This window comes from Castor canadensis, chromosome 14 (assembly GCF_047511655.1).
Source record: "Castor canadensis chromosome 14, mCasCan1.hap1v2, whole genome shotgun sequence".
Classification (NCBI taxonomy): Eukaryota; Metazoa; Chordata; class Mammalia; order Rodentia; family Castoridae; genus Castor; species Castor canadensis.
In genome coordinates, this window is record NC_133399.1 from 40,841,529 (window position 1) to 40,865,979 (window position 24,451).

The window sequence follows — 24,451 nt, forward strand, 5'->3', positions numbered from 1 at the left end:
ACAGTCAGCCTGGGCAAATAGTTCTGGAGACCCTATCTCAAAAACCCCATCACAAAAAAGGGCGGGAGGAGTGGATCAAGTGGTAGAAAGCCTGCCTAGCAAGTGTGAGGCCCTGAGTTCAAATCCCAGTGCCATCAAAACCAAAAGAAGAAGGGGAGTTTATTCCATCCTATGGTATGCCATGGGGCCTTCATCTACCTGCACAGTCGTTTCTAGAACAATACACATAGGAATTCACCTGTAACAGCAGCAGATGGGAAGCTTGCATGGCTACAGAGCTCACATAGCACAGGTGGGAAACCGAGGCCCAGAGAGGCCCTGGCCAGTTGGCAAGTGCTCTCCCAGGGACAGTGGGCAGGGCTGGCTCTGTCTGCGGGACCAGGGTGCCGTGGCCCTCCCACCTCCCTCGTCAGGCTAAGCTCCAGCCTCACCCATTGCACCTGGCATCCACGGGGGTCAGCGTGAGGCCCGCGACACTTGGCTCGAGCAGATGGAGGCCTCCCCGGCCATCTGAGCCTGTGCGTGTTCCATGCCAGGTCCAATTAATTGTAACTTTCTCATTAAGCCGTTAGGACTAGCCAGGTGGCTGCAGGTGGCAGGCTCTGTGCCCAAGCCTCTCCACTGGAGGTCACCATTCTGCCTCTGAGACACTGTAGGATGCCTAGGGCAATCGTGGAAGACAAGCTCCAAGGATCCCCAGGAGCCGCTGTCTCTCTCTGTTTCTCTCTCTCTGTCTCTCTGTGTGAGGAGGGTGGGAGGCTCAGAATCATGGGGTTACCAAAATTGCAGACTCCCAGAACCTGGGACTAACACAGTAGAGAACTGTGATTGAAGAATACTCAAGATGAGGAAGGCACATTTTCAGAGTCTAGCGGAGGTCAAGAAAAAACTTCCAGGACACAACAGACGAGAGACTGATTTCCTTAAAATGTAAAAAGCTTTGAGAAATCACTAAGAACCAACAATCTAATAGAAAAAGAGACAAAAGACACCAACTGTTTTTGTTTTTGTTTTTGAAAAGGCAGGGTAGGTGCTACTTGACCATTTCACCAATGAGTAACCTGAGGCCCGGGCAAGCAAAGCCTGGCAGGCCTTTGGTGCAAAGGTTTAGTGACAGCTAAATCCTGCTTGGTCAGACGCATGGACGCGCAGCCCCAGAACACGGGCGCAGGGGACCCCATGCACCCAAGAGGACTTCTTAAATGTTGCATTTCTCAACTTCTTGGGGCGGTCTGTGCAGAACAGCTGCGAAGGGGCGTGAAGATGGAGGGGTGGAGCGGAGGGGAGTTGCACAGTCCCCCTCCCCAGATACAAGAAGAGGTACACACAGTCAGAGGCACAGACGTGCAGCCTCGCCCAGGGACACACAGCAAGGAGGGCCACAGACACGGGCACCCTGGACAGACACAGCGACACGCACCCACCCACACCTGCACAGCAGACGCGCATGCCGGGCCCTGGACCTTGGCCTTACGGGCCTCGGACACCCTCAGCCTCGCAGAAGCCCCCATCTTGCCAGCCTGGACCTCCAGGGCCTCCTCTAAGGCGCAGCGGCGGTGGGGGACCCGCAGCTGGAGAGAGGGGGTCCTGGCTACCGGCAGTGCGGAGCGGAGTGCGGCTCTCTGGCGCCACCCGGTGGCCACGTGAGGCAGCCACGCAGGGTCTCTGTGGGTCTCAGAGCCCCTGTTTGTGTCCCTGTGTTTTTCTTTGCAGTACTTGAGCTTGAACTCGGCCTTTACCTTGAGCCACTCCACCAGCCCTTTTTTGTGAAAGATTTTTTTCAAGATAGGGTCTCCTTAAGTATTTGTCTTGGCTGGCTTTGAACTGCGATCCTCCTGATCTCTGCCTCCTGAGTAGTTGGGATTACAGGCGTGAGCCACCAGCGCTTGGCTCTCATCTCCTTTTTTTTTTTTCTATTTTCTTTCTTTTTCAAGACAGGGTCTTCCTATGTGGCCCAGGCTGGCTGTGAAGTCTTCTGCCTTAGCCTCCTCTGTGCTAAGGCAGGCATTACAGGCATGCCCACCATGCCTGGCTCTCTTTGTACCTCTGGCTCTCACCGTCTCTCTCTCTGCCTTTTTTCTCCCTGTCTCCCTTGTGCCTCCCCCCCATCTGCAGAGCCCAAGGTCTCTTCTGCAACAGACCAGGCACCTATGGGGACCCCAACACACACACACACACAGCCACATCCCTGGGTGCCATGCCCACGGCTGCTCAGCTTCCCGTCGCCTGGGCTGCCCTCTGTGACTCCGCAGGACAGTGGGCAACATCACTGACCCTCCCCACTTTCCCGACGCCATGTCCTGGTCTTGGAGGTGGGGACCCCGTTAGGAGGCTGCACATGGCTCCCTGCTGTGCTCTGTCCCAACAGAGACTGGTCCACGAACCCCTACTTCTCTGTCACTGACTCCCAAATGCAGGAGGTTCTCGTGACATGGGGGCAGGATTTGGACCCGAATGAGGAAGAGCCAGAGAGAGACATGGAGAGTCCCCTTTGGAGGCATGCGGAATCTCCTCTTCCTGGGCTGAGAACCTGTTAGGGCTCCCTATTGCCTGCAGGCAGTGGCTCCATCCTCCACCAGAATGTCCACGCCGCTCTGACCCCAGACCCCACACTTCTATCTGCTCGGTTCCTCCAGGGCATCCCACTCCATCCTTCCTGGGGGTTCCCTCTCCCAGAATACTGTTCCTGACCCTTTGCTCCCCACGGCTCAGGCCCTCTAAGCCACCTCCTCCAGGAAGCCAGGTGGCCCCCAGACATCAAGAACCTCCAGGACTGTCTGGGTCACAGTCATGTCCCTGGCACAGAGCTCTGAACTAAGAATTCCCTAGAAGCATTTGCCAGGGAATGATCTGGAAACAGGGCCTGGGAGGATCTCTGGAGCCTGGGTTTTTCCAGCGTATACCTGGCGGGAGGTGGGGGGTTGGTCAGATAGGCTTCCTACCTGCTCGCTCTGTGCCCCATTTTCCCAGGATTGGGGTTTTGGGGGACATTGGATGGCCTGTGAAATCTGCCCCACTGGGCTTCATTCACAGAGTGGCGGAAGCTTAGGTGTCTTACAAACCTCCCACAGGGCTGGGCAGCTGGAAACCTCCCAGCGGCTTCCCAGTTGGTTGGCACGAGATGGGCGGGAATGCAGGTCAGGGAAGCCTTAGCGCTTACACCATGCACAGCGCGTGACGCCAGAGTGGTCAAGCCAGGGCCTCTTCTTTAAAAATTGCTGATGTGCATTACGGAGTGCAGCCATGATGGAAATCAAGCTAAAGGAGTGAACAGTAACCTGGGCTGGGTGTGGCGGTGCACACGGTAATCCCAGATACTTGGCAGGTGGAGATCAGAAGGACTGGGCTTTGAGGCCAGTCCAGGCAAAATGTTTAAGACCCTGTGAGAGATTCCAAGATGGCGGCTAGAGGGAGGAAGCAGAAAGCGGGCCTCCTATAGTGAAATCTTGGAGAGACGCTGGAGACACACTTTGCAGGCATAATCACCGAGAAAAGGCATAACTTTGACTCCTCCACATCTCCAGCCGGCGCAGAGAATCTCCACTTCACGTTAAACGGAGAACCGAGGAGGCCCCCGGGCCGCCAGTGGCCGGCGCCCATACGGCTTGGGAAGACTTGGACCAGGTGAGCTTCGCGGTACCGCGGTTCCCCCACAGACAAGCCTGGGCCAGAGCAGCATAGCCCCCTGGACAGACTGACCTCCACCCGGGAAAAAAAGAGAAACTGAGTACTAAGCAATAAGAACAGTTAAGACACGCTGGAAAGAGGGTGGGGTGCCCTGAGCGCTGAAGATTGGGGGAAGGGAATCCTTCCCGGGACTGTAAATAGACGAGCCGGGCGGGCCGGAGAGGCTCTGGCGGGAGCGGGGCGCGCCAGCAACCAGGAGCGGGGACGCTTGTGAGAGGAGGGAAGACCCACTTCCCACGTGAACTGTAAATAAACACGCAGGCCTGACAACGCGGGGCAGTGTCGCCTTTCCCAGTGCTTGGAAAGGGAAAAGCCTGTAGCAGAGGCCCCCCTCCCCCGCACAGGAGAACTCTGAGCAAACAAAGCCTGTGGGACCAGGTGAGTGCTAGCTCACCCCAGAGATCTGCATAAATAACGCCACCAGCTACAGGCTGAGAGCAGCAGGCAGGCGAGCCACAGTTGCAGATACCACTCTCAGAACTGCCTCCAGACGCTTTTTTTTCTTTTTCTCCCTACCTTTGATGAGAGAACAACCGAATTACACCTGCAACCCGAAAAACTTACTGAAACTGTATTGCATTTGAACTGGGGACACTTGGTGGGGCTTTTTTTTTTTTTTCTTCTGTGTGTGTGTGAGTGTAGTTTTGTTCTACTTTATGCATCCCCTTTGATGAGACAACTACAGAACAACATCTGAGGCACCAACTCCAGGACTGGAGATTGAGACGGACATCCAAATTATTAAGACTGAAATTGCATTGCATATAAACTTGGAAGTTTTTTGGTTTTTTGGGTTTTTTTTGTTTTTTTTTAATTTTCTATTTTCCATTTTATTTTAATTCATTTTTATAAATAGATATTACTTTCATATACTTATTTTTTATTTTTTTTATCTTTGATTTTCAATCCTCTCTCTGTCTCTCTATTGTCTGTTCAGCTTACTGTCGATTAGTACACTAACACTCCCTGTTTATACCTTTGAAACTCTCTTGTCTGATACCTTGTTCTGCTTTCTCCCTCTTGTCTGTATATTTGTTTTCCCCTTTTCTTTAACTTCTTGCTTTCCATCTCAGCTCACTCTTCCATTCTCAATATTACCATTGTTATTATTACAAGCTAGAAAATACTTAATTACACACAGTACAGGGACAGTAACAACACCAAGGACAATGACAGGAAGACAGAAAAAACAAGGAAACCAGTTTCCCCACAGCAAAAAATTAGTACAGGAACCAGAGAGGAATGAAGAGAACAGAAACTCAGAGCCAGACTCCAACAAAATGAAGATAAACTATGCCAAAGGACCCAATGAAGCCTACAAGAATAATTTAAAAGAAGACATACTATAAGTACTCAATGAGAATTTTATAGAGATGATACTGGATAGGGTCAACCAAAATGTACAGGAGACACTCAAGAAATTCCAAGACAATAAAAATAGAGAATTTGAAAAAGCAAAAGAAGAAATAAAGGAAACCATAGAAGCACTGTATAAACACCAAAGTGAAAGAGAGAACACAATGAATAAATGGATAAATGAACTCAGGACAAAAAATAGACAACAATAAAGAAGAAAACAGCCAGGATATGGAAAACCTCAGAAAAAAGAACGAAACAGAACTGCAAAACAAAACGGAAGGCCAATCCAGCAGAATAGAACAAACAGAAGACAGAATCTCAGAACTTGAAGATGAAATGGTAATTAAAGGAAAAACTGAAGAACTACTAATTAAACAACTCAAGACCTGTGAAAAGAAAATGCAAGAACTCACTGACTCCATCAAAAGACCAAACTTGAGAATCATGGGCATCGAAGAAGGAGAAGAGGTGCAAGCGAAGGGAATGCGTAATATATTCAACAAAATAATAACGGAAAATTTCCCAAATCTAGAGAAAGATATTCCCATACAAATGCAAGAGGCCTCCAGGACACCAAACAGACCAGATCAAAATAGAACTACTCCACGACATATCATCATTAAAACAACAAGTTCAGAAACTAAGGAAAGAATATTGAAGGCTGCAAGAGAGAAAAAACAAGTAACATACAAAGGTAAACCCATCAAAATCACAGCAGACTTCTCAACAGAAACATTAAAAGCAAGAAGAGCGTGGGGTGAGATCTTCCGGGCACTGAATGAAAATAACTTCAACCCCAGGATACTCTACCCAGCAAAGCTATCATTCAAAATAGATGGAGCAATAAAAGTCTTCCATGATAAGCAGAAACTAAAACAATATGTGACCACAAAGCCACCATTACAAAAGATTCTGCAAGGGATCCTGCACACAGAAAGTGACACCCAACTTAACCATGAAAAGGCAGGCAGCACCAAACCACAGGATAAGAAAAAGCAAGACAGTAGAGAGTAACATCAAGTTAGGTACACACAATCAAACCTTCAAACAACTAAGATAACTAAATGGCAGGAATCACCACATACCTATCAGTACTAACACTTAATGTTAATGGACTTAATTCACCCATCAAAAGACACCGTTTGACAAAATGGATTAAAAAAGAAGATCCAACAATTTGTTGCTTACAGGAGACTCATCTCACCGACAGAAATAAGCATATGCTTAGGATGAAAGGCTGGAAGAAGATTTACCAAGCCAATGGCCCCCGAAAACAAGCAGGAGTAGCAATACTTATCTCTGACAAAGTAGACTTCAAACCTACATTGATCAAACGAGATAAAGAAGGACATTCCATACTAATAAAAGGGGAAATAGACCAAAAGGAAATAATAATCATCAATCTGTACGCACCCAATGTCAACGCACCCAATTTCATCAAACATACCCTGAAAGACCTAAAAGCATATATAAACGCCAACACAGTGGTTGTGGGAGACTTTAACACTCCATTATCATCAATAGATAGGTCATCCAAACAAAAACTCAATAAAGAAATCCAAGATCTAAAATATGCAATAGATCAAGTGGACCTAGTAGATGTCTACAGAACATTTCATCCAACCTCTACACAATATACATTCTTCTCAGCAGCCCATGGAACCTTCTCCAAAATAGATCATATCCTAGGGCACAAAGCAAGCCTCAGCAAATATAAGAAAATAGAAATAATACCATGCATACTATCTGACCACAATGCAGTAAAAGTAGAACTCAACAACAAAAGTAAAGACAAAAAACATGCAAACAGCTGGAAACTAAATAACTCATTACTTAATGAAGAATGGATCATCGATGCAATAAAAGAGGAAATTAAAAAGTTCCTAGAAGTCAATGAAAATGAAAACACAACCTACCAGAACCTATGGGACACAGCTAAGGCAGTCTTGAGAGGAAAGTTTATAGCCATGAGTGCATATATTAAAAAGATTGAAAGATCCCAAATCAATGACCTAATGATACATCTCAAACTCCTAGAAAAACAAGAACAAGCAAATCCCAAAACAAATAGAAGGAGAGAAATAATAAAAATAAGAGCTGAAATCAACGAAATAGAAACCAAAAAAACCATACAAAGAATTAATGAAACAAAAAGTTGGTTCTTTGAAAAAATAAACAAGATCGATAGACCCCTGGCAAACCTGACTAAAATGAGGAGAGAAAAAACCCAAATTAGTAGAATCAGGAATGCAAAAGGGGAGATAACAACAAACACCATGGAAGTCCAGGAAATCATCAGCGACTACTTTGAGAACCTATATTCAAATAAATTTGAAAATCTAAAAGAAATGGACAGATTTCTAGATACATATGATCATCCAAAACTGAACCAAGAGGAAATTAATCACCTGAATAGACCTATAACACAAAATGAAATTGAAGCAGCAATCAAGAGTCTCCCCAAAAAGAAAAGTCCAGGACTTGATGGATTCTCTGCTGAATTCTATCAGACCTTTAAAGAAGAACTGATACCAACCCTCCTTAAACTGTTCCATGAAATAGAAAGGGAAGGAAAACTGCCAAACACATTTTATGAAGCCACTATTACACTTATCCCAAAACCAGGCAAAGACACCTCCAAAAAGGAGAACTATAGGCCAATCTCCTTAATGAACATTGATGCAAAAATCCTCAACAAAATAATGGCAAATCGAATTCAGCAACACATCAAAAAGATTATTCACCACGACCAGGTAGGCTTCATCCCAGGGATGCAGGGGTGGTTCAACATACGAAAATCAATAAACGTAATAAACCACATTAACAGAAGCAAAGACAAAAACCACTTGATCATCTCAATAGATGCAGAAAAAGCCTTTGATAAGATCCAACATCATTTCATGATAAAAGCTCTAAGAAAACTAGGAATAGAAGGAAAGTTCCTCAACATTATAAAAGCTATATATGACAAACCTACAGCCAGCATTATACTTAATGGAGAAAAATTAAAACCATTCCCTCTAAAATCAGGAACCAGACAAGGATGCCCACTATCTCCACTCCTATTCAACATAGTACTGGAATTCCTAGCCAGAGCAATTAGGCAAGAAGAAGGAATAAAAGGAATACAAATAGGTAAAGAAACTGTCAAAATATCCCTATTTGCAGACGACATGATCCTATACCTTCAAGACCCAAAAAACTCTACTCAGAAGCTTCTAGACATCATCAATAGCTATAGCAAGGTAGCAGGATATAAAATCAACATAGAAAAATCATTAGCATTTCTATACACTAACAATGAGCAAACGGAAAAAGAATGTATGAAAACAATTCCATTTACAATAGCCTCAAAAAAAATCAAATACCTAGGTGCAAACCTAACAAAAGATGTGAACGACCTCTACAAGGAAAACTATACACTTCTGAAGAAAGAGATTGAGGAAGACTATAGAAAGTGGAGAGATCTCCCATGCTCATGGATTGGTAGAATCAACATAGTAAAAATGTCTATACTCCCAAAAGTAATCTACATGTTTAATGCAATTCCCATCAAAATTCCAATGACATTCATCAAAGAGATTGAAAAATCTACTGTTAAATTTATATGGAAACACAAGAGGCCACGAATAGCCAAGGCAATACTCAGTCAAAAGAACAATGCAGGAGGTATCACAATACCTGACTTCAAACTATATTACAAAGCAATAATAATAAAAACAGCATGGTACTGGCACAAAAACAGACATGAAGACCAGTGGAACAGAATAGAGGATCCAGATATGAAGCCACACAACTATAAGCAACTTATCTTTGACAAAGGAGCTAAAAATATACGATGGAGAAATAGCAGCCTCTTCAACAAAAACTGCTGGGAAAACTGGTTAGCAGTCTGCAAAAAACTGAAACTAGATCCATGTATATCACCCTATACCAAGATTAACTCAAAATGGATCAAGGATCTTAATATCAGACCCCAAACTCTTAAATTGATACAAGAAAGAGTAGGAAATACTCTGGAGTTAGTAGGTATAGGTAAGAACTTTCTCAATGAAACCCCAGCAGCACAGCAACAAAGAGATAGCATAGATAAATGGGACCTCATAAAACTAAAAAGCTTCTGTTCATCAAAAGAAATGGTCTCTAAACTGAAGAGAACACCCACAGAGTGGGAGAAAATATTTGCCAACTATACATCAGACAAAGGACTGATAACCAGAATATACAGGGAACTTAAAAAACTAAATTCTCCCAAAACTAATGAACCAATAAAGAAATGGGCAGGTGAACTAAACAGAACTTTCTCAAAAGAAGAAATTCAAATGGCCAGAAAACACATGAAAAAATGCTCACCATCTCTAGCAATAAAGGAAATGCAAATTAAAACCACACTAAGATTCCACCTCACCCCTGTTAGAATAGCCATCATCAGCAACACCACCAACAACAGGTGTTGGCGAGGATGCGGGGAAAAAGGAACCCTCTTACACTGTTGGTGGGAATGTAGACTAGTACAACCACTCTGGAAAAAAATTTGGAGGCTACTTAAAAAGCTGGACATCGATCTACCATTTGATCCAGCAATACCACTCTTGGGGATATACCCAAAAGACTGTTACTCCAGAGGCACCTGCACACCCATGTTTATTGCGGCACTATTCACAATAGCCAAGTTATGGAAACAGCCAAGATGCCCCAGCACTGACGAATGGATTAAGAAAATGTGGTATCTATACACAATGGAATTTTATGCAGCCATGAAGAAGAACGAAATGTTATCATTCGCTGGTAAATGGATGGAATTGGAGAACATCATTCTGAGTGAGGTTAGCCTGGCTCAAAAGACCAAAAATCGTATGTTCTCCCTCATATGTGGACATTAGATCAAGGGCAAACACAACAAGGGGATTGGACTATGAGCACATGATAAAAGCGAGAGCACACAAGGGAGGGGTGAGGATAGGTAAGACACCTAAAAAACTAGCTAGCATTTGTTGCCCTTAATGCAGAGAAACTAAAGCAGATACCTTAAAGCAACTGAGGCCAATAGGAAAAGGGGACCAGGAACTAGAGAAAAGGTTAGATTAAAAAGAATTAACCTAGAAGGTAACACCCACACACAGGAAATCAATGTGAGTCAATGCCCTGTATAGCTATCCTTATCTCAACCAGCAAAACCCCTTGTTCCTTCCTATTATTGCTTATACTCTCTCTACAACAAAATTAGAGATAAGGGCAAAATAGTTTCTGCTGGGTATTGAGGGGGGGAGCGGGAGGGGGTGGAGTGGGTGGTAAGGGAGGGGGTGGGGGCAGGGGGGAGAAATAAACCAAGCCTTGTATGCACATATGAATAATAAAAGAAAAATGAAAAAAAAAAAAAAAAAAAAAATGTTCGAGACCCTGTGAGGAAATATAGGCCCCAAAGTGACCACGTGGAGAGGAGTGATCTGGCCAAGAGATTCTTTATTGCCGGGTGGGAGAGGGAGAAAGCAGAGTGGTGGTGTGTGTGTGGGGGGGGCAGGGGCTTAAATACCCCTCAGTGAGACTCGGCATGATCTGATTGGTTAGGATCTTATGGTTCATGCTGATTGGAGGTTGGGGGCAGAAGGAGGGTTCAAGCTAGACTTGAGGCAGAATGGTAACCCTGGAAAACAGAAGCTTAAGGGTGCAGTAAGAACTGAAACCTATTGGCGCCATTATTGCCAACAGACCCCATCTCAACCTGTGTAGCTACACAGAAGCATAAATAGGAGAACTGTGGTCCAGGTCAGCCTGGGCACAAACATGAGACCCTATTAGAAAAACAACTAAAGGAAAAAGAACTGCAGCTGTGGCTCAGGGGTGCCTAGAGTGCATGAGGCCCTGGGTTCATCCCCAGCAGTGCAAAAGAACAAAACAGGAGGGTGACTTCTGAGCATAAGTAATACTGGCAGCTGGGTGCCAGTGGCTCATGCCTGAAATCCTAGCTACTCAGGAGGCAGAAATCAGGAGGATCTTGGTTTGAGGCCAGCCCAGGCAAATAGTTCACAAGACCCTATCTCAAACAAATCCATCACAAAAAAAGGCTGGAGGAGTGGCTCAAGTTAGAGCCTAACAAGCCTGAGGCCCCACCTTCAAACCCCAGTGCTGCCAAAAATACCAAAGTAATACTGGCACAGAGTAGGCGCTTAGCACAAGATGTAGTTTCTGTTTTTCTTTTCTCCTCTGTGATGCTGGGGTTAGAACCCAGGGCCTCGTGCACTCTAGGCAGCGCTCACGGCTGAGCTGCACCCCAGCTCTGTTTTCTGGTTTTTGATGCTCTGACATGTGGTCCCTCTGGAACGAGCTAATTTCTAGAGTACCTGTCGTACACAAACTACTTCCCCCAGAGTCCTTACCTTCACCCGCCTCCTCCATCAGCCCTCTCTGTGGAACCCCTTCTACCTGCCTGTTGCCCCAGGGCCAGACAACAAAGGATACCCTGTGCCCTCAGCCACAGAAATGGTTCAAAGTAGCTGATGTTGGTCCTTCTGCCCCAGCCATGTGTGGCCTCTGCCTCTCGCTATCTGAGGACAACAGAAGACTTTTCCATGGCAGGCCATGTGATCTGTCAACCTCTTCAAGACAGGGCACTGGTGGCTCATGACTGTAATCCTAGTAATTTGGGAGGCATCGATTAGGAGGATCGCTGTTCAAGGTCAACCTGGGCAAATAGTTCAGGAGATCCCATCTCCAAAATAACCAGAGCAAAATGGACCGGAGGAGTGGTTCAAGCTGTAGAGCGCCTGCTTTGCAAGTGCCAAGCCCTGAGTTCAAACCCCAGTCCCATACAAAAGATAAAACATCAGGTACTGGGAAGCCAGCCAATAAGAGAGCTAGGACTGCCTGTTCCCAGTGATGGGGACGTTGACCTGGAGAGTGAGGACAGTCAACAATTTAACACTTTAGCACCTGGCCTGTGCCCAGTGGACAGGTGGGGGACACAGTGGCAGGCAGAGGGCAATGGCTTTCCACTGAGTGGGCGGGAGGTCCCCAGGAGGAGGTGGGCTGTGAAGGGGGTGAGGCCAGGATGGAGGGGCTAGCTGTGCCATTGGTCTTGGGAGGATCCCGGTGGGGCCACACTGCTCTGCACATGACTTGCCAGTCTCTGGGTCCCAACTTGCCTAGAAGTTCCCTGTGGGGTAGCATGGACGGGGGTGTGGGGTCCCCTGAGTGCTCTGTCTGTGCAGAAGGTGGCAGGGTGTCAATATTTACCACTGGAGGCAAACACAGCAGGGCTGCATCGCACGTGGACTTGAAGGTGACTGCGGAGTGTTTTGGGGGCAGCTTCCAGCTCAGCAAATGTCTGTCCCTGACAGCATCCGGGGACATATGACGTTAAGTGTGCACGGAAATGAATACAGACAGTGGTGTATGCACTTGCCCACGCCACCTGGCCCTTTCCACATGACCTCAGGGCGTGGCTCCTGTGGCCTGGGGTGGCTTACAACAGGGACCAACTGTGGGGTGAGTCTCCGCCTCTCACTAATACTTTATCTAGCTTGCAACTCCCCAGGGACTGGCTCTGGTGTCCCCAGGAGCTGTAGCTGGGTGTCAGTGTGGCACAATATGACACCCCTGTGACTGCTCTGACCCCAGGGACTGGGAATGCCTCACTGCTTGCCACATCTGGCACTTCTCAGTGACTTGTCGCACCCACTATGACAGGTAAAATACGACCCCCCTCCCCTTCTCAAGATGAAAGTTCGAGGCCTATGGCAAAGGGGCTTGAGCCCGGACAGAGGTTCAGGACATTGGGACGGATGGCCGTCCAGGATCATGTCAGTCCCTGAGGCTAAGCACTGTTCCCAAGTGTGGCCAGAGGGAGGGGGGTTGGGGACCAAGGGATGAGAGACATGGATCCTCCCTGAAGCTGCTAGCAGAGAGCAGCCCTGCTCTACCTAGACCGCAGTCCAGGGAGACTGAGTCAGATTCCTGATTGCAGAGCTGGAAGGTTTTTAAAATTTCTTTTGGCAGCATTGGGGTTTGAACTCAGGACCTCACCCTTGCTAGACAGGTGCTTTACCACTTGAGCCATGTTCCCAGCCTCAGAAGTATGAGGGTTTATTTTGTTTGTTTTTGCACATGGTCTCCGTATACAGTTCAGCTGGCCGTGAACTCATGATCCTCCTGCCACAGCCTCTCAGGTGCTGGAATTACAGGCATGGGCCACCATACCCAGCCAGAGCGATGCAGCAGCACAAGCAGCCTTGGCCACCCAAGCATCTCTCAAAGCGCTGTCTTCTGGTGAGGCAGGGACTTGGCGCACACAAGGCTGGGCTCCACATGGTCACTGTGAAGGCACATGCTTGTCATCCCAGCTGCATGGGAGACTTAGGTAGGAGATTGCAGTCCAAGGCTGGCCTGGGCAAAAATGCCACACTACCTGAAAAATAGCTAAAGCAAAAAGGGTTGGCAGCATTGCTCAAGTCAGAGAGTACCTGCCAAGCAATCATGAAGCCCCGATTCAAACCCTAGTACTGCCAAAAAATAAGAAGTAAAAAAAATAAGACTCCATCAGATGCACACACTCCTGGGATGGGACGGAGCAGATGACACCAGAGGACCTTGCTGGAGCCAGAGTCTGGGCAGATGGCCATACTTGCAGAAGGACAATGACAGCAGAGAAGCAGGGTAGCTGCAGAAGGAACTTACTAAGATGGGGTGGTGTGGGTCCCAGACCAGAGCCCACAGGACTGGCCACCACCAGATGCTGCGGAGGGGCTGGGGCGGGATTCTTCTCACAGCCTCAGAAGGAAGCAGCTTTGGTCGGAGGACCTGCAAGGCAAGGAGACCTGGGGCCAGCCTGTGGTGGTTTGTGGCACTGGCAAACACTTTGTGTCTGTCCAAGACCTCATGTGGGAAAAGTGGTCCTTCGGGCCTGACACCTTGACATGACCGTCGCTGTTTTGGGGCAGGGGCAGCCAGCCCAACAAGAGTCCAGAGACCCTAGCCCAAAGCGGAGACAACACACAATCTGTGTATCAAAGCGACAAGATGACTGCTAGGCATAGGGACATTTCTCCCTAGAACTGGGCCTGCGCACTGAGGCTCTGAAAGTGACCCAGAGCAAAACTCATTCCCCAAGCCATCTGGGTATGTCTGAGCCGTTCTGCACGCCATCAGCGCCACGTAATAGGGACCTGGGAATCCACATTCACGCAGCACCTCTCCAAGAAGAGGGTCTTTGGCATCCTGTGGGATGTCCAGTGTGGATACCACAGGAGCCTGGCTGCCTCTCCTGGGTGCCAGGCTGTCCCCTACCCCCAGTGAGAGCCACAAGGACAAGGTCTAGAAACATGGTCCCTCAGCCCCCGCTATTCTCTCCGCCAAGGCTGAGCCTGGGTTTTACTGTCCAACAGGGAAATTTCTGAGCCTAATTCCCAGACTCTAGTTCGTGGAGGGCAGGGAAAGGACTCCACGCAGAGGGCAACTGCTGCCCAGGCCCTGCACGCAACCTGTGGGCTGGGTGCTGTCAACCTCTAAAAGCCAGAGTTGTGGGAGTTGTTCCAGGGTTATTTGAAGTGTGTAGCTCAGCCAGGATGCAGAGGGCTGGGGCGGCTCTGCCCTCCATGCTGGCTTTGCATGAGCTGGGGAGGCACCAGGCTGCTGTGACAGCTAAATACTCAGCGAGAACGCAGGGGCCGGCAGGTATAGGCGCTGCCGCTGCCCTACATACAGAGGGGCGAGGGCAAGGGCGGGGGGAGCCTAGGACTGCGGGCAGACTAACGCTTCCCACAGCGCCCTGGACTCATCACTGATGGCGGCCACCTAGGCCCTCCATCCTCACAGGTCTAGGCGGACTTCTTTCACCCAAGCTAGGCTTGGTGCTCACCCTCCCGGCACCCTCTAAATTGCAAGGGTGCTATGCCTTGCAGGAGCTGTGGCCCCCAAGACAGTGGTATGCCTTGCCAGTCTCTGCTCATGTTGTACGTTTTGTTTTGCAGAACTTCAGAGACAACAATGAAATCACAATGGACCCTATTCACAGGGCTCATGTTCTCAAAAGCCCACACCTGGCCACAGTGACTGGGCTGGGTCTGCGGGAGGACGAAGGGTGGGGGGCACTGGAGAGCCAGGCACACAGCCCCCCGCCAGACATCAGGCACTGTACCTCTGTCATACGCCCCTCAGCTCCGGCATCACAGATGGAGACAGGCCTGTGCACACCTACAGCGCACTCCCTTCCCATGACCAGTTCCCCGTCCTGTCCTAGCTCTGCCACCAGGAGATCGCAACCTGGAGCAAATATCCCAACTAGTAAGGATCAGTTTCCTCATCTGCACACTTCATAGGGCAGTTCTGAGAATACAGACAACACAAGGGAGATGACTGGCGCAGGGCAGAGCCAGCAGCCAGCATGGGACACGGGACAAGGCTAGCAAGGGGCCGGCGTTGCTGTCTGCTGGGCAGCGGTAGGCACGCACGCACGCCTGAGTGCGAACTGTAAACTTTTATTAATGGGAAATGGAATGCCTCATTAACAGAAACCTCATCTTAAAAAAACAGAACAGGAACACATTTATTAAGAATAAAACACAGAAGTGAGTTCACACTGTATTGAGCTACAAAGCGGTGGCAGAATTTGCTTGTGTTTAAAGACTGCACAAGTTTAAGATCACTCGCTAACAGACTCAGCAGCACCTCTGCCTACCTGAAAGCGCAGTGTGGAGTTAGTAGCGTCGAGTGAAGTGAGGATATGGGTGGGGGTGGGGGTGGGGGTGGGGGTGGGGGACTCTGCTGCCCCGATCCTGGCTGGCCACTCCGCCACCTTCCGGTCCACCACCAGGCAACACGTGGCCCTGGGAATGTCCACCTTGTGCAAAGCCGCCTCGCCTAGGAACAAAGGCAGACGGTTGTCCCCCGAGGTACACTGCATGCCCACGTGACACGGTCAGCGCAGGATCCACAGCCTTGAGCCCATGTCTAGCGGCTGTTGTTGCAGGTGGGACAAATCCCAAGGACACAGCACATTCCAGGCAGCTGATAGATGAGCACTATTTGCGTAAGCTGCCAGGAGCCGCTTCAGGGTTTGTTTTACAAACATCCAGCCCAGCAAGTTGATCAAACATGCAAACAAAGGGAAGGAAGTGAAGAGCAGCGAGCCAGTGAGCTCCCGGGCGCCTTACCCGGCCACACCACCCCGACTCGCAGCTGCGTGCCCCTGCCCCGGCCCTGCGGGCCCAGACAGGCCCCGCTCAGCGCCTGCAAGAGAAGGCAGGCTATGCAGACACCCTGGACGGCCGCCATCCCAGGTCCTGGGTGCTGGCCCCCTCCATTCCTCTGCTCCCCTCCCCTATCCGCTGGGTACCTTGCCACCTTGTGTGCTCCCGGCCCACTGCACCCGCCTCCATGGTGCCCTGCCAGGCACGGACCTGGTGCTCCTCCAGCCGTGGACTGTGCTCCATCCAGTCTCGTCCACCCCTTTGCCAAAACGAGAAAGACACACAACTGTGCTGATATGCCTCCACAGGCACACAAGGGGGACACAAGCCCTGCACCGCAGGCTCCAGGGAGAATGGGCAGATGACCAGGTGTGATGCTGCCTGGAGATACACACAGAGGGAAGCGCCACGTGAAGCACTAGGCTCAAATCAAACCGCGCTGAGATGGCATATTGCACATGCTGCGATGCTGGAATGGACGCACACGAGAGCCGGCGACGGTGGGGAGAAGGGGAACCCTTGCGTGATGCACGTGGCATGGCCTGTGGTGCCCAGACATCCCAGCACCAACGTGAGCCAGCCAGTCCACTGCCTGCTGTCCACTGGAGGGAAGCCAGGTGCACCAACAGCACATGGAAGCCCAGGCTCCTAGCAGGATCCACAGCAGCCAAAGGGCGGAGACGACCTGAGCGTCGTCTGTTTATAGTGAATAGTGTTAATAGTAATGAATAAGCAAAACGTGGCAGAGAACCATGCAGCATGAACAGGATGTGGCTCTGACCTGTCGCAACTGGAGGGGACCTGAGGACATGGAGCTCAGGGAAAGAGGCACTCCAAAACAGGAGAATTCACAGGCAGGAAATGGACTGGTAGGGGCTGGGGCTGGGGGAATGAAGGTTTTTTGGGGGTGATGGAAATGTTCTAGAATTAATTCTAATAATGGCTGTCAACTGTGAATATACTAAAAGCCAGTGTGGTAGCCACACACGTCATCCCAGAACTCAGGAGGCTGAGGCAGAGGGATCTGGAGTTCCAAGCCAGTCTAGGCAACACAGCAAGTCCCTACTTTAAAAAAAAAAAAAAAAGAGGAAGAAAGAAAAAAATTTCAGCTAAGTGGCAGCAGTGGTCACATGTGGCCTAGAGACAAGTGTGAGCGCATGGCTGCCATGGTGGGAGGCCGAAAGCCACACAGCCAGCCGCCTAGCAGGATAGCCCGCTGCTCACCACAGCGCAGCCTCTGTTGAGACGGCATCTTCCCCTTCAAGCTCCATGGGCACTTGGTGAATGAAGTGACAGTAGGCGAGGTCAAGTGTGGAGTGGTGGCTCAGAAAAAAACATGCTCTGAGAGCCCATCAGACTGAGACTGTGAGCCACACTGCTCAGGGTTGCACAGACACCACGGGGCCAGGGCCGCTCAGGAGACAAAGAAGCCAGTAGAGGCGGGGGAGCCAAAGGCTGCCTTGCTGTGCCCAGTGAGGGCCCTCCAGCCTGGAGCTACACACGCTGCAAACACACGCTGCAAACACACGCTGCACGAAAGGAAGAGCAGCGACAGCACTGGCAGAAGACAGGCCACATCAGGCACTGCCATGGGCAGCCCAGTAAGCACTAGTTGGCCAGGAGACAGAAGTGTGTGGGCCCACACACGGCAGGAAGCATGACAGGCACAGGGCCCCCTGGACACTGGGTCTGGCCCTTTCACCCTGTCTGGTAGAGGCATCCAGGTCTTCAGGAGGGAGTCTGCCAGGAACCAGGGCTGAGTAGGGCTATGAAGACAGTCCTGGGCAGGATGGGCTTCCATATGCACTGGAAAGCTGCACCCCAAGTCTGCTCCCTGCATGAGTTGGGGTTGCAAGTCACAGCCTGTCAAGCAACCCACTCACCTAGGGGGTGGGGGCGGCCCTCGGCCTTCGCTCATTCTCTTGTCAGAGCTGTAGCTCCCCCAGCCATCCCGGGAGTCCCGACCATGGCGCTCTGGTCCGCTGTGGCTGTGGCGCTCATCTGAGTAGTGCTGTAAAATACAGAAGGGCATCGCTGTAGTCATGGCACTCCACCTGCCAGCCTGTACACTTGTAGGCTGTATCTGACCCTCCTGAGAAGGAGCCACTGTGCCCTCTGGAGGAGGCTTGACCGCCCAGGAGCACAGGAACTACTGGAAGCTATGCAAGCCACCCCCCTCCCTGATGGCAGAGGCCCTGCGCCAAGTGCCAGCCAACCTGTGCACTCTGACCCCAGGCAGATGCTACCTACACACTGCCCTCCTCTGCACCCCAGACCCAGCAGACCTGGGAGTAGGAAAAGGAGGCCAACTGAGCTCAGGAAGCACCTTGTTTCAGAAAAGCATCCTCCTGAGGCCTGGCCTCAGCTGTCCTTCTTGAGCTCCTATCCTGCCACCTGTCCATCCTGGGGTACACATGCCACCAAACACTCAAGTACCACCACTGTGGTCTCATCCCTAGCCCTAGCACAGCACTTGAAACAGAGGGGCCCTGCTCCCCAAATGTGGGCAGCACAATTTCCTACTAGGCCTGGAAGCTGCCATGTGGGGCACCCCATGGAATGGGGGATCCAGATCACTAGCAAGCAGGCAGTGGAGCTGCCTGCACTGCTTGCTCCTTGCAGGTAAAGTCTGGGTCTAGAGCGAGCCCCAATGGCTGCTGTCCACCTGCATGAACCAGCAAGTTAGAACAGCCAAATCCCACTGTCTCCTAACTGCTGGCCAGAGCTCCTGCTCCCACCCCACTCACCTGCCCGTCGTGCTCGCCCATCACCAGCCTCGCCCCATCTCTCCTGCAAAAGTAACAGCGTTGCTCAAGCAGCTGCAGGCAGCACTGCTGCTCCTGCAGCCAGCCTGAGGACTGTCTCTCCGGGCCATCAGTCCTGTCACAGCACGGAGGCACTATCGCTGACTGCTAGGGAAAAGCAGGAACAGAAGCTCTGCTCTCTGAGATAGGAAGGAGGTCAGATCCCAGGAAGGCAGGAATAAAGACTTCCTCAACTGAAGTCCCTTGCAGAGGTCTCAAAAGCAGATGCTCACACGTGGCCTAAGTGATCCCCAACCTGTCCTCGCCTGTTGACCATCAGTGAGTCAGCTTGAGGCCAGGGTGTGCAAGGAGTAGCCCAAACACAGGAGCCCATGCTTGAAGAACCACGTGATCCCCAATGACAAGAGAAGCCCGCCAAAAAAAAACAAACAAGCGGGGGCTCTGACTAAACCCCCTTCAGCTCAGCAGCCCCGAGGAGGCCTCAGGAGCACCGAGGGCTCGGGCTGGTGCCTGGAGGGTGCTGTCCTGCAGTCCTGTGCCTGACTGCAGGCCCGTGTCTGTCATCTATGAAGACTCTTGGCTGACCCAAGAGTCGCTACAGGACCACCTTTCTGCAGCCTGTTGGAGCTCCGAAAGTAACAGGACTCCAGGCCACAGGAGCACCCATGCCACACAGGGACAAGATCATGAGCGCTGTGGCAGGAGGCGGGCCCTGACCTGTCGGCAGTGTGGTCCTCGTACTGGCCCCGGTCACAATGGTCGAAGTCGTGGAAGCGGTGATCTGGCCTTGAGAAGCCGGCGTGGTACCTGTCTTCCATGGCCATGCGTTTTCCTTCCCGCCAATAGGCGTCATCTCTTCTGGTTTTGTTTTAGAAGGATGCAGGTTTTATTAGGAAAGTGAAGAAAGGAAGGAGGAAAGGGTGGAGGTGGGAAGCTCTCTCTCGCCCTAGTATCATTTAACATGTCCTGCAGGGCTAATACCTAAACATTCCACCATCATCGCTTTGACTTGATAAATTAAAAGCCCCGAACTGCCAAGAGGCACACTGGGGCTCTCCTCTACCGACTTCCAGGAAGACTGCTGAGAGCGAATTGTGTCACGAGGCCATTGATGCACCGACAACTATCTGGTGCTTCTGGAATAATGGTATTTAGTAGCCAGTCTTCCCCATTTTGTCTGAGAACCCGTGCCTCCCTCTGGGGATGGTTTTTGCAAAGGCAAAGAGAATGAGACCAGGCGGCAGTAGACTACATTCGGCTGGGGAAGGCATCCAATTATTTTCCTCCAGGCTTTTCCCAGAAAACTAGGCTCTGTGGGAGACCATTAGGTATCCAATTTAGTGGCTTCTAGAGGTTGGAGACCACTGACCCTACTTTCTGAAGCGGATGGCAGGCGGCTCCCTTTGTGTCGTAGTCCCATCCCTGCCACCCCCCACCCCCGCAGCCCAAACAAGGCCTCAGTCACGCTCACCGCGCATCCAGATCGCAGGGCCTCCGCAGCGCACGGCGCTCCTGCTCGGCAGCACGCAGTTGTTCCTGCTGACGCCGCAGCTCCTCCCGCTCGCGGTGGATGCGCTCCTGCTCCTTGCGGCGCTCCCGCTCCACGCGCATGCGCTCGCGCTCCAGCCGCTCGCGCTCCATGCGCTCCCGCTCCAGCCGCTGCCGCTGGCACTCCAGCTGTAACCGCTCCCGCTGCAGCCGTGCCTTCTCCTTGCGCTCGTGGAAGGCCTCCAGCCGCTGCTCGCGCTCCCGCTGCTCCCGCTCCCTGCGACACAGGGCAGCAGTCAGGCGGCCTCACCCATCCCTCTCCAGCATCAGGCACCGGGCATGGCCACAATGCGGGGACCCAGCAGACCAGATCATGGCTACCATGAGGGTGTCCTGCACATGTAGCACCCCAAGTCCTCCCAAGAGTGGAACTCTGGGTGTGCTGACCCTAGCTGTCTCCTGCAGTCTCTGCTGGTGCAGACAGGCCCAAAGGCCTGGGGCTGGGTGGCTGTCCAAAGCACATAGAGGGACCTCTACATGGTGGTCTCCAGCGTCCTCCTTACTGAGCAGTGCTTGAGAAGTGATGGGAACTCTGGACAGCTCAACACGAAGTGACAAAAGGTCAAGGCGGAGGCGACACAGACCATCTTGAGGCAAAGGGTGAGAGCAGCCAGGAGCTTGGCAGGGCCGTTGCCACCTCAGTCGCTTCTCCTTGGAGGCTGCTGCTGTGGGCAGCACCTTGGAGCCACCCGCCCTGGCCCTGGGGCAGTGACCATGGCTTTCCCTCAAGAGCATGCATAGGGAGCTCTCCACAGAGGCCGAGGGCCCATTGCACCCAGGGGAAATAGCACAGGGCAAAATGAGCTGTGATGCCCTCCATGCCATGGGCCTGAGACTCAGAGAAACACAACAGCAGGCCGGGTGCTGGCTCTCGAGCCACACAGGTCACTTGCTGCTCCTGTAGCTGGGGAGAAGGGACAGCCACCCCCAAAGGTCCTAGTCCTGTGCGCATGCTCACTCACCGCCGCCTCTCTGTTTCCCGGATCTCTCGCTCCCTTTGCCGCTGCCGCTCTCTCTCCCTCTGCTCTTTGATTTTGTCAAATGAGAGGATGTCTCTCTTCTCTTTGCTTTCTGATTTTCGATCCTGACTCTTCGAGCTCTGTTCCCCAAAACAGGTTTATTACAGTTACAACAGTGACCTCAAGACTGCATGATGACTAGAACGTCCTCTACACGTCAAAATGCTGAAGGTTGTTTTCTTTTGTTCAAGCCAGGGCCTTGCTACGGAGCCAGGTTGATCTCAAACTCATAACCCTACAGCCTCCTTCAGTGCTGGGAGGATTTCCAAATTACTGATAGCGATAGCTGGGTGTCAGTGACTCACACCTATAATCCTAGCTACTTAGGAGGCTGAAACTAGGAGAATCGAGGTTCAAGGACAGCCCAGGCAAACAGTTCACAAGATCCCATCTCCAACATAACCAGAGCAAAATAGACTGGAGGTGTAGCTCAAGCAGTAGAGGGCCAGCTTTGTAAGTGTGAAGCCCTGAGTTCAAACCCCAGTCCCCATAAAAAAAGAACGATAAATGTGGAGACAGATGTGTTTAACCTGCTTAAACATTTTACAGTGTGGATTCCAGCACTCAGGAGGCCGAGGCAGGAGAATCCTAAGTTCCAGGACAGCTTGGCTCAAATAACCTACAGACTCAGGCTCTCAGGGGCAGGGGACTCGGGAGACAGCATTTTACAGAAGCTCCTCGCCGATTTCCTTAATTAGCATACCTGGGGGATAGCATAAAAAAAATGACACAGTGACCCCAAAGAAAGATGGGTAAAAGTGAAGGCCAGATGTTTTATCAATTAAAAAGATTAAGAAGTATGGAAGGAAGATGGTCACCCGAAACACAAGGAACGACAGGTCACCTGAAACTTGGGACACTCTTGGCCTGAGATGGGCAAATGGTTCAGGTGATCACATCACCTGGGCCACGGTGGAGCAGCATGGCACTGGTGCCTGAAGCCATTGTTGCCGCTGCACCTGCAGCACCTCCATAACCTGCTAGAGGGCATCTGAAAAGGTTCAACAACATGTCTCGGTATACAAAGCCCTCCCAGGCACAGTCCACAAGAAAGGAAGGTGTGTGACCTGCCATGTCCAGCACTGCCCTCAGAGCATGCTCCTAGGGAATACACATGACACCCTTTGATGGTGGGGGTTCTGGGAGGGCAGCCCACACAGAGGCTTCAGTGCCTACATCCTGACAGCTCTAAGCCACATGCAGCTCACTGCTTGCTTTCACATCAGTGATTTGAGTGGCAAGGTTACAGATCTTTTCTGGTTTGTTTTCTTTTCTAGGTTTCTGTTTTATGATTTTCAGGCAGGTTTGTGACAAGTGGCATTAGCAAGTGTTAGGAATTGCTGCTTTATGGCATCTCAACGCTCACTGCTCTTTCACTTTCTATGGTGCTGGGGAAGGAACCCAAGAGACCACACACATTAAGCATGTGTATACTACTGGGCCAGACTCCAGCTCACATTCATGTTAGAGCTCAGCCTTCTCCCTCCCCGCCCCAGGAGCAGAATGAGTAGCTGCTGTCCTGTCCAGCTGTCTAACACAAGGTTAGAAAACCAACCGAAAAGTTAATAAACTAATATTAGATTAACCAAGCTAGGTGCTTCTCTGTGAAAGGCTGAGCCAGCCTGTCCTGCCATGGTGGGCCACTGTCTGCAGGTCCCTTCCCTCCTGATAGGAAGCAACCAGAGCAAACCGGGGAAGCATCCGATGGTCTCAGCCTTTAGCCGCGCATCTGTCACACAACCCAGCACTTAATGGGACCTTGAGAGTACCTGGATAAGCCTAGAAGTTTCACAGGAGATGCATGGCAACTTGTGGCACCGTGTGCAACCTGAGGGCAGAGGCAGTACTTACTCTCTCTTTTGATCTGCTGGTGGTTTTCACGCTGATGACGGGCTCGCCTTTTGATCTGTCCATCACGACTGTCCGCTCTGCTCCTCGGGTTCCTGCAGGAAAAAGCACAGCCATTTGTGAGTACAAGGTGCCACAGGTCCCAGCAGCAGGCCTTGGCTGAAGGACCTGCTACCCAGAGGCCTCAGTTTCTCCCTTTCCAGGCAGGGAGCACGGGAATGGAGTGGCCAGTGCCCCGTCAGGTCTTGGCACATCACAGGAAACAAGCTGTGTGCCCACTTCACATCAGTGTACTTTCCATGACAGGCATAGAGTTCCTTGCACTAAATCCTAGTGGCACCAGAGTGGATCAGTGTTTTCCTCCTCCCACAGGCTCCACAGAATCCTGCGGACCCTCTCAGGGAATGCTTGGTCAGGCGAACAGCCTGCATGTCCCTTGCCCTGGCCACAGGCTCAGATGGCTGGAACGATCTGTAGACTCCTCTTTGGGGAATTTACAATACCAAGGAACACCTTCAAACACTCCTTATGAAACTGCTGGAAAGTCACTCTCCTGGAAGTCTAACTGGTGATGTGCTGTCCACACTGCAAGGTCCAGCTGGTCCAGCTTTGTTTCTGTTTTTCTTGGGGGGTGGTACGAGGTTTATTTTTTGCCACCTAACATCCTGACAGACTCATTCAATAGTGCAGAGTGGAATAAACTTATGAAATGGCAAAAAAATGGTGTGGTACAACTGTAACCACTTCTGAGCTTGTAGATTTCCTTATGTCTTTGAGATGGAGCGCTCAAGCAGTCCTTTCCCTCAGCCTCCTGGCTACTACTCTTTCTACGTTATTTACTATGCCTGGCTTTGACACAGACTCAAGAAAGATGAGCTTACATGTGCAGAATTGCATCACAGTAGAGGCAAGTACCCAGACCACCAAGTGCTCCAGCACACAAAACCCACGGCCACTCTTGGCCCTCTTTTTTGCTGGGGTATGGACACTTCTGTAAGCCACCTCTTCACCTGAGGCTCTTTCGGCAGACCTTGAACTCAGG

At 50.7% G+C, this 24,451-nt stretch overlaps 1 protein-coding gene across 8 annotated transcripts in view; it reads right to left on the reverse strand.

The window, feature by feature from the left end:
* The window catches only part of Safb2 (scaffold attachment factor B2), a 49,120-nt gene that overhangs the window by 7,051 nt on the left and 17,618 nt on the right, over positions 1 to 24,451 (reverse strand). For 4 of the 8 annotated variants that reach the window (XM_074054397.1, XM_074054395.1, XM_074054393.1 and 1 more), the window contains 9 exons: positions 23,413 to 23,504; positions 21,505 to 21,641; positions 20,466 to 20,759; positions 19,712 to 19,852; positions 18,977 to 19,019; positions 18,113 to 18,240; positions 16,376 to 16,488; positions 16,194 to 16,269; positions 13,720 to 15,900 (listed from right to left, as the gene is read on the reverse strand). In XM_074054397.1, the coding sequence (XP_073910498.1) occupies positions 15,738 to 15,900; positions 16,194 to 16,269; positions 16,376 to 16,488; positions 18,113 to 18,240; positions 18,977 to 19,019; positions 19,712 to 19,852; positions 20,466 to 20,759; positions 21,505 to 21,641; positions 23,413 to 23,504 (1,187 nt within the window). In that variant the 3' untranslated portion in view covers positions 13,720 to 15,737. Of the gene's footprint in view, positions 1 to 13,719; positions 15,901 to 16,193; positions 16,270 to 16,375; positions 16,489 to 18,112; positions 18,241 to 18,976; positions 19,020 to 19,113; positions 19,142 to 19,711; positions 19,853 to 20,465; positions 20,760 to 21,504; positions 21,642 to 23,412; positions 23,505 to 24,451 lie in introns of those variants that run through there. The other 4 variants (XM_074054398.1, XM_074054396.1, XM_074054394.1 and 1 more) reach the window with 3 other exon arrangements.